This window comes from Cebus imitator, unplaced genomic scaffold (genome assembly GCF_001604975.1).
Source record: "Cebus imitator isolate Cc_AM_T3 unplaced genomic scaffold, Cebus_imitator-1.0 Scaffold397, whole genome shotgun sequence".
NCBI lineage: Eukaryota > Metazoa > Chordata > Mammalia > Primates > Cebidae > Cebus > Cebus imitator.
In genome coordinates, this window is record NW_016107712.1 from 386,201 (window position 1) to 395,746 (window position 9,546).

Genomic DNA, 9,546 nt, shown 5'->3' on the forward strand with positions numbered 1-9,546 from the left:
AGTTTTTTTAACCTGTGTTTGTAAGTAAACAAGCTTTTTGAAAGAATGCACTGTTCTGGTCATTTCATATAGATGGAATCAAACAATATGTGGCCTTTTGCATCTGGCTTCTTTCACTTGACAATGTTTTAAGGCTTCAAGATACATTTTGTAACATGTATTAGTAATTTGTTCCTTCTTATTATAATAAGAGTATTCCACTATACAAATATAGCACATCTTCTTTATTCATTCATCAGCTGATTGACATTTGAGTTGTTTCTACTTTTTAGCTCTTATGAATAGCCCTACTCTGAACATTTGTGTGTTAAGTTTGTGTGTAGAAAAATATCCTATTTTTATCTCAAAGATTTGTGCATGGTTCATTACATGCCAAAAGCCTTATTAATTTAAGGCCAAAATGATGTTTTTAGCATGAAATAAAGTACAGTTTCTTAAACCATATTAATTTGACTTCACGAGATTCTAAATTGATAAGTATAGAAATTAATTTGACTTTTTGTGCAAGCAATGTAAAGTAACATTTGGTTGACATGGGCTCCAAAGTACTTGTTCCAGGCAGAATATGTAAATGAGCATTCTGAATATAGAAACTGGACCATAACATTTACAATTTAATTAATAAAATGGTATACACTGTACTAGAGCCAGTGTCTTTGGAAAGTTATAATATCCTGTAACAAAGTTACAAAGATATACAAAAACATAGATACAATATTAACATAAGTATACATATATATATATAATCTATGTTAATTATGTTTATTCATCAGTACATTCGAAGTAACCCTTTACTCAAGTTATTATAATAATGTGGCCTCACTGATGAATTCACATAATATTAAGACCCTGTCAAACCACCATTATTCACATTAGTAGATTAAATGCCCATTTACTAGTAATTTTCTCCAAGACAGGGTCTTGCTCGGTCATCCAGGCTTGAGTGTAATGTCACAATCACAGCTCACTGCAGCCTCAACCTCCCAGGCTCAGGCAATCCTCCCACCTCAGCCTCCCAAGTACCTGAGAACATAGGTGTGTACCACCATGCTCCGCTAATATTTTTTATTTTTGTAGAGATGGGGTCATCCTGTGCTGTCCAGGCTGGTCTCAAACACCTGGGCTCAAGTGATCCTCCCATGTTGGCCTCCCAAAGTGCTAGGATTACACCAGCCCAGCCTAATTGTTTTTTTATCCTTTTCAGGACTTCAACATAATATTTATTAAGGGATTACTTTTAATCATATTGTCAACATTTTTGTACATTTATTAATTTCTAAATGTAAATTTTTCTCTCAGTATTTACAGCCAGAATCTTTTTTCTTTTTAGCATATCTCCAATTGCAATATAAAAAACATGATTATTTTCCTTTCTTGTTTCAAATGAGAACATTTCTACCATTGTAATTCAAGTAAAATGAGTATGTTTTAACTTTATTTGCAACTGTACAGTGGGCTCTCTGTAACAATGGGTATATGAATAATGTTTAAAAATTTGACTTACGCTTGGCCTGCTTTATCCAAAGGCATCAAAATGCCTCTAGGCTATGTGCCTTTTGATTTTAACCGTGGCAAAATATGAGGAGAAATGTAAGTCCACTAATACAAATACAAACAAGTATAAGCAGAAAGCCTAATCAACTAAGGAATTAAGTGCCTAATACAAATGAATTTGTGATTACATAATCACTTGCCTTTATAAGCATGGATAATCTAGAACTCCATATATATTAGGATTTTTTTGGGGGGGGTGGACAGGGTCTCACTCTGTCGCCCAGACTCGGGTTCAGTGGTCTGATCTTGGCTCACCACAACCTCCACCTCGCAGACTCCGAAACAGCTGGGATTACAGGGGCCGGCGACCACGGCCAGCTAATTTTTGTATTTTTAGTACAGATGGGGTTTCCCTAAGTTGGCCAGGCTGGTCTCAGACTCCTGACCTCAAATGATCCACCTGCCTGGGCCTCCCAAAGTGCTGGGATTACAGGCATGAGCCACAGTGCCTGGCCACTATTACTATACATTTGTTTCACACTATGGCCAGTTAATGTCTGACTGGTTACTTTAGTAACTTACATTTATAGAGCATTGTAGGGTCTACAGTGTCCTTTCACATACATTATGACACTTAAACTACACAATCACCCTATGAGAAAGAAGTTATTATTACTTACTTTAGCAGTGAAGAAATGGAGTCAAGATAACTAAACAGGCCAAGAGCAAACAAATGGGAAGCAATTACAAACCCGGGTTCCTCCCTCCACCTTCATGCCCAATCTTCTGTGCTTCTACTATATTTGGCTAGCTAGGAGAAAGAACACAGATTATTCAAGGAGGAGGGAGGGGCCAGAGGTGTTTACGAGGTGAGCCTAAGGAACAGTTAGGCCATGAGGTGAGAACTTCAGTGCTTTGCTACTCACCGAGTGGTTCAGACTAGCAAAATGTCTATCACCTGGGAGTTAGTTAGAAATGTAGGATCTCAGGCTTCAGCCTCTGCCCTACCAAATAAAAGTCGCATTTTCAACAAAACCCCAGGTGGTTCCTATAGACACTAGTTTGAGAAGCACTGCTTCCCTAATTGCTCTAGTGACACTACATGGTCACTTGAACAGTATACATTAGACCACTTATATTCATCATTGTTGATCTGTTTTTATTAGGTAAAACTTCCTCCAAGTTTTCAAATTAAATGTATTGTTAAAACAAGTTTATTTTTTCCATGTAATTGAAGATCTCCACTTCAGTAACTGGGGTCATTAAGTAATGTTAGAAAACCTTAAGCGGCTCAGTGGTTACCCACCCAAAATTAAGATCTTTCTTTTACCTAAAGAATACACTACAGAGCGTAACTGCCCTCTCAGTACTTTAAACCCTTGACTAAAACAGGCCAATCCCATTTATGTAAACTCCACTTCCCAACTTGGATCTTTCAGGAAGTACCGTACGTATGGTTTTTCTGACTCTAAACTCTACCTAATTTCTTAATTAGTCTAGCTACTTTCTGGCTCAGTAAATGAAACATAGCAACAGAAGTTAAAGGTATTGAGAAGTTAAGCTTGTTTCCACTTCTACAGTTGGCGGATGGCAGCGACTGATTACGGAGACGCGTGACCACCACCCTGCCCCTAACCCTCTCTGTCCTAGCCCCATCGACTCAGTTGAGCTTGACTCGGGCTGCTCTAACTCTGGGAACTGGCCTATGGGCCTGCTCTTCTCAGTGTTGCTCCTTTAGGGTCAGACATGCACTAGACTTCAGCACGTGGGAGCGCTGATGAGCCGCCAACCTGAGTCTATTTAAAACTACTGTTCCCATCTTGAGAGGAGCCTCCTCCCACAGCATAACAAGCCCAGGAGGGCAGGCAAATAAATACTGCTCACCTGCTCCACCGGAAATCTCAAAATCCCGGCTCAACATCGACTAAAGGTATCTGGTAATTAATCCATGACACCTCCCACCGCATACTCCTGATTGGGCGCATGAGAGAGGGCTGTGTCGGCGCGCGCTCTTACCAGTCCGGGGAATTCCATTTCCTCTTCCAACCACCGGCTTAAACATTCAGGGGCGGTGCTTTCCTGGCAGTAGCCCGCCCCAGTTCGAGCCGGTGCCTCACTGCGTCTCGCGAGAATTTGTGGATTTTGAGGGCGGGACCCCGAGAGGAAGAGCGCCCAAAACTGCTCTTAAGTCATTGCAGAGCTACCGCTTCGGTTAGCCAGCTACGAAGTTCTCGCGAGAGTCGTCGCCTCAATACCAAGTGAGGAAACTGGGAAACGCTGTGGGGAGGGGCGTGGGGCTGGGTCGCGCAGCGGCTGCTTGCTTTACCTTCCTCCCATGGTCTCCTTCCGGTTCTCGATGCTTCTCTGAGCCTAAGGGTTTCCGCCACTCGTCTACCCTCCCCCCAGCCCATGATCCGCCTCCCTCCCCCGCCCTCCTAGTCCAATCTCCGATCTGTTCAGTAAGAAGGTGCTGTTCCGAGAAGGACAAGGGAAAAGGGATTGGCACGTATTCACTCGGCCCCGGACGTGGGAAGCAAGCCGTCTGGCTTCGGCCTCACATCGGTCCTCTGCTCGCGACGGCGGCGTTGGCGGACTGATCCGCGGCGGTGAAGAGGCAGGAGAAGGGGGAGGGGCGGAGCGTGGCAGCTGGCAGTAGTTCCGTCAGAGCGGACATCTTGTGGCTGTGTCGTGCGCGTGAGCCCCGTAGGGCCGGGGAGGCACCAGCTGCTGCGCGGGGAGGAGGCCGAGGCCGCAGCTTGAGGGAGGCCCCGGCCCCTCTGTACGCGTGGGTGTGGACGGCTAGGGAAGGGAAGGGAGGCCGGCCCACTGGCCGGCCGGGTAAGAGGGGCAGTGCGGGCCCTGGGCGGCTTGAACGGCCAGCCTATTGGGTGCGGCGGGGTAGGGTGGGAAGGCTGGAGAAGCCGGGGCCTCTCCCGCTGGAGGAGGAGGGGGAATGGGCGCGTTCACGCGCCCAAGCCGGAGCCTCAGGGATAGCACGGGCGCGTGGTGGAGGTAGCTGGGCGGGCGCGCGCGGGAGCGCGCTGGAAGGCGGAGTGTACGGTGGCGTCAGGGACGACACAGAATAGCTCGCTGCGAGGACACCAACATACATCAAACCTCTCTTCCTTTATTTCCTTCCCCTCCCTGGCCGCACCTTTGGGCAGAAACCGAAAGCAGTCCGGCGTCCGTCCTGAGTCTGTTGCTTCCCCCTCCCCCTTGCCTTTCTTTGCCGTAGTGACGCCGGTATAGCGCCGACTAGGCCCCAGCTCCTCCTCTCCTGGGCTCCGGACCCTGCCCCGCACCCACCCCTTTCTCCGACGCCTCTTCCTCTCCCACCCGGGTCTCTTCCTTTCGAGAGGCCGGGAAGTTAAACTTGTAGCCACCCCCTCCGCTCTTCCCGTCACCCTCGCCCCCACTTCGGGCAGAAAGCACGGCATAGAGGCTTTTGGTGGCTTTGCCACCCCACCCACCCCGGATCGCGTCCGTCTTAAGGGACCTGGATTCATCAGGGGCTCTCCGAGGCCTGTGCGAGTGTTGATCTGCTCCGTTTTTGCAAAAGGCGCCTGTGTCTGGCAGAGCCGGTGTGAGACGAGACAATCCTGCCCCGCCGCCGGGATAATCAAGAGTTTTGGCCGGACCTTTGAGCACACACCGAGAGAGTGAGGAGCCAGACGACAAGCACACACTATGGCGCTGAAACGGATTAATAAGGTAACCCGCGGGAACTGAAGGAAATGGGGTCGTGGGAGAAAAGAAAGGCTCGGGCCCAGAGGAAAGCGTGGGGGTGGGAAAGAAGCATAATTCTGAAAATACCTCTTGGATCACTTCTTCCATGGTGGGGGATGGAGAACGCGGATATACTTCTTGAAATGAAGTTCAAAGCTAGGGAACGGAGAACACTTGTGGCAAGTGAAGTGTTATCCCGCGTGTGCTTCATTGGAATCGGTGCAGATTAGGGGTGGCGGAGAGTGACTTAAAGCGTCTTTATTTATATGATTGTTACTATTTTTTTTGCTGCTTAAGAGTTCTTTTGGGGTCCGAATTAGGGAGAGCCGCTCCAGCAGATGTCATGCAGCTTCCTATTCTTGGGAGCTCCCAAACTTAACTTTATGAGATCAAGGTTCTGTAGGCTTTCTACGGGAAAGAAAGAAAACCCCGACGAAAAATTTGGCGAGTCGCGAACTTGACTGAGGGTCTGGTGGAAGTCTCTTGTCTATTGAAGGATAGTGAATGAGTTTAGTGGAGAAACTCTTCGTCGACTCTGGGCAGGGTACACAGAGTAAGTGTGTTTGGGAGGAGATAGAATGACACAGTGTTGCCACTTCCTGTAAAAGTAGTTGCAGCTTTTCACCCGAAGCTATTTATCCGAGGCACACCGGGAACTGATGTAAAAGCCTTCTGGAAGCTCCCTTTTCCTTTTGGCTGGCGGGGGGGTGGGGGGGAGGGTAGATAAGAGGTGCGATGGCAATAAGGGAAAGCTACATGTACCTATTTTTCCTCATCCCATATTAATAACACCCTTGAGGAAGATTCTTTCGTTACTTGAAATGTGGTTTGAATAGTATATTGTCGATTTAAGTTGGAAAAAAACTAGGATTTTTCAGAGCTCTGGGAGTGAGCGGAACCTCCACCTCCGGTGGTTTCGTCTCATTTTCTTGCTCTAACTTCTATCCCGCATTTTAAGATGGCGGCTGCTTTAACTGATTCAGGCTCTTTCCGGCATCTCCTTTCATAATAATGTGAAATAATATGTTTTGTTAAATGTTAACTTTTATATCAGGTTGCGCACTGCTGTGAGACCCTCTACTCAAAACTTACCTAAATTCAAACACTGACTGTATTTTCCTTTTTTGTGATTTGTGTTTGTGTGGTGTGTTAGGTTGTTGCACAATCGAGGAGGGTGGAGTATTTACAGCTAACTTGAAAAAAATGTCATGGAATAAATTCAGCCTTACTAGAAAAATGGGGCGGGGGCTGCAGTGAGGGTTAGAAACTTTGATTTTAATAGATTACTCTTTCGAAAAAAAGAGTTCAGTGAGAGGAATGGCAAGAACTTGCCTTTACTAAAATAGACTTGATACTACTACATTTGCATTTATTTAATTATGACTGAAGTTTATTTGGCAAGATCGGTGTTCTGTGAAAGAGGAAGGTTTAAATCTTCTCCTAATATTGGTAAGAAATCTTGGATTTTGTTTTAGACCTTCATTGCATCATCTTTTTTGGGTTACGCGAAATGGAAATTTAAATCTTTGTGAAATGAAGGAAAAGAGGAAGAAGCTTTTTAGGAGTTAAGGGTCAAAATAAAAGAGGTTATTTTGAAATAATAACCTCTTTCCGTGACCACTTTAAAGGCCAGCAACATACTGGAGAAGCATAGTTGTATGTAATAAAGTAGTTAACAAAAAGAACATAACATTCAGTACAAATGAAAGTCTTTTCTATCAGAATAAGTTTAGGCCAGTAAGATCTGGAATAATTCCAGATCATAGCTTTTTGTACATGTGGAACAGAACAGGTAAAGGAAGGTCTCACTGATTTTTTTTCTTTTACAGGTCATACCCAGCTGCTGTGACACCACTTAAATGATTTAAGAGCTTTAGAGAGGCAATATAACAATGATTAAGAGTGTGAACATTGGAGTAGAAATGCTCCAGTTAGAATTCTAGCTCTGGGCAAGTTTATGTGCCTCTATAAGAAGGGTATCTGTTACAGTATGAACAATAAATGGCTCTGTGCCTAATATGTACCAGGCACTGTTCTAGGCATTGGAGTGGCAGCAGTGAGCAAAACAATTTTAAGTTCCTAAATTTGTTTTGAGGTTTAAATGGATTAATGTGCAGATTTGAACAGGCCCTTGGTACGTGATGCTCACAGTTGCTACTGCTGTTTTAATATCACGATTTATAATTCTTAACCATTTTTGTTTAAGGACTTTGACTTCTAGTTTAGTACTCGTGGTTAATACCAGATTTTCTCGTTGTAAATACTTTGAAGATTTATGTAATGTAGACACAATGTGATAACTTGGCAAATTGGAAAAACCAGTGTTTATGTGAACATTATTGATTCAACGTACATAAACTTTTGACATGTGTGTGTGTGGTTTGGTTTTTCAGCTGTTAGTGTTAGAATCACATGAGGCAACCTTCAGATATTCCACATCCAAACAATTTTAGTGAGTGGACAGCTCTGAAGGGGAATGCTCTTCAGTTTAAGCACCTCTTCTAGAAATACGGGGTCAAGTAGCCATTGATGTATAGTATCTATGTGTTATGTACCTATTTTGAATTTATTCTTGTCTGAAGGTCCCACATTTCAAATATTAAGACATATTTGTATTCCTCATTAGCATTCTATTGAAATGATTATTGGAATACTTTTAACCTTTAGTCCATTTGATCGAGCCTTTGAAGTTATACTTCATCTTATGTTCTTAGCGTAAGTTTTTGGCTATTAGACCAATCAACTTTTTTTTTTTCCTGTATTCTGTATTTGAACAAGCTGTAATATGGTCTTAAATAGGGCTATTAAACATCAGGAGTTAAAAGTGGCACTCCAAGTTGATTAGTACTAAGGGCCATAGACAGTTTTACCACTCCTGTTAAACAGTGTCTACTACAGTATATGTGTTTTTGGGGACATTTGAATAGAAATCTCATGTGAACCAAGCCTAAAACAATATCTCATGTTCTCAGCGTTTGCAGTGTGTCAGAACTGTTTGAAACGCATGTATTCTTTAATCTTATAACAAACCTAGGAAGCAGGTACAGTTGTCTCCATCTTGAAATTCAAAAACTGAGGCACAAGGAGGTTAAGATGACCTGGGTTCATGCTGTGACAGTTGGGATCAGAACCTAGGCAGCCTAGTCCAGAGTATGTGCTTGTTTAATCACCACTACATTTTGCTATCATCCTTTAGGTTTTTTTGTCATTCAGAACATTTACTTTTTGTATATAGTATTGCCTAGTACAGTAGTTAAGACTTAATGCAGCCTCTATGTACTAGACACTGTTTGTAAACCCTTTAGTAGTAGTAACTCATTTAATCCTCAGGACAACCATGTGGGATAGATGCGAGAATTTTATAAATAAGGTAACAGGCCCAGAGAAATAGTTACTTGTCTAGTGACACAACTAGTAAGTGATGGAGATTCAAATCAGATAGTGAGACACCAAAAGCACAAGCTCTTTTTTGAACCATTTCAATTCTTATTTTATAGTAAATGTGGTTTTAGTTTGTTACCTGAAATAAGCTGCTTTGCTCCCCTACTTCCACATCTAAGTAATTGGAATTTAGCATTACTCTTAGGTAATAGCTAATTTGTAAATTAAGATTTTAGCCAATATGCTTTGAAAGTAGAAGTGGATTTCGTTCTTTTTGGGATAGTCTCTTCAAGCACTGAAAATTAACGTGCCAGTTAACTGCTTAGGACATCTTAGAATGAACAAGATACACTTCTTGTTCCCAACTACTATATAAGCTGGTAAACTGTCTCGCATGTGTTTCATATATGGTCCTCAAGGCTTGTCTATAGCCAGCTAACTTCCTGTGTATGACAGTTGTGGCTGAAGGATAATGATCATGTGACCTCTGTATTTAATTTGAAAAAGGGTGCATGACTGATACTGCATACTTTTCTTTCATCATGCTCATCTGCAGTGTTGATTCTAGTTTTTGTTATTCACAGAAATAGAAGTTGAATGCTTCATCACTGGGATGAACTACTGTGTCACTAGATTGCTCTCTCAAACTTTGTGCCTGAGTTTAGGTGATCCTTATTATCCAAGACAGGCAATTTTTAAGGATCCTCCACAGCATGTTACTATAATCTTTCTATTAAAAAAGAAACTACATTCGTAACACTGAGTTAAAAAAAATGTTTCAGATTAAAATCTCAAACCTAGATTGGTTTTTACATTCTTTTTTTAAATGGTTCTTCGTTAGTGTAAGAGCTGACTGAGTGTTATCTATATGTTGTTTGTGGGTTTTGATGGGAATTACGTTTATATTCCAGAACATTGAGAGTTTTTTTTTTTTTTTTTTTTTTT

The 9,546-nt window shown here is 42.8% G+C and overlaps 1 protein-coding gene and 1 long non-coding RNA gene across 7 annotated transcripts in view; one reads left to right on the top strand and one right to left on the bottom strand.

The window, feature by feature from the left end:
- Positions 1–3,517, bottom strand: part of LOC108289251 — a 14,530-nt gene extending 11,013 nt beyond the window's left edge. Inside the window, exon 1 of the long non-coding RNA XR_001819073.2 lies at positions 3,379–3,517. This is a non-coding gene — a long non-coding RNA (uncharacterized LOC108289251). The remainder of the gene's footprint in view (positions 1–3,378) is intronic.
- A 4-nt stretch (positions 3,518–3,521) lies between these two features.
- UBE2D3 (ubiquitin conjugating enzyme E2 D3) overlaps positions 3,522–9,546 on the top strand; it is a 33,064-nt gene continuing 27,039 nt past the window's right edge. Inside the window, exons 1-2 of one of the 6 annotated variants that reach the window (XM_017508657.2) lie at positions 3,522–3,752; positions 5,054–5,205. In XM_017508657.2, coding sequence (XP_017364146.1) covers positions 5,182–5,205 — 24 coding nt within the window. In that variant the 5' untranslated portion in view covers positions 3,522–3,752; positions 5,054–5,181. Of the gene's footprint in view, positions 4,274–5,053; positions 5,206–9,546 lie in introns of all 6 variants that reach the window. The other 5 variants (XM_017508652.2, XM_017508656.2, XM_017508651.2 and 2 more) reach the window with 5 other exon arrangements.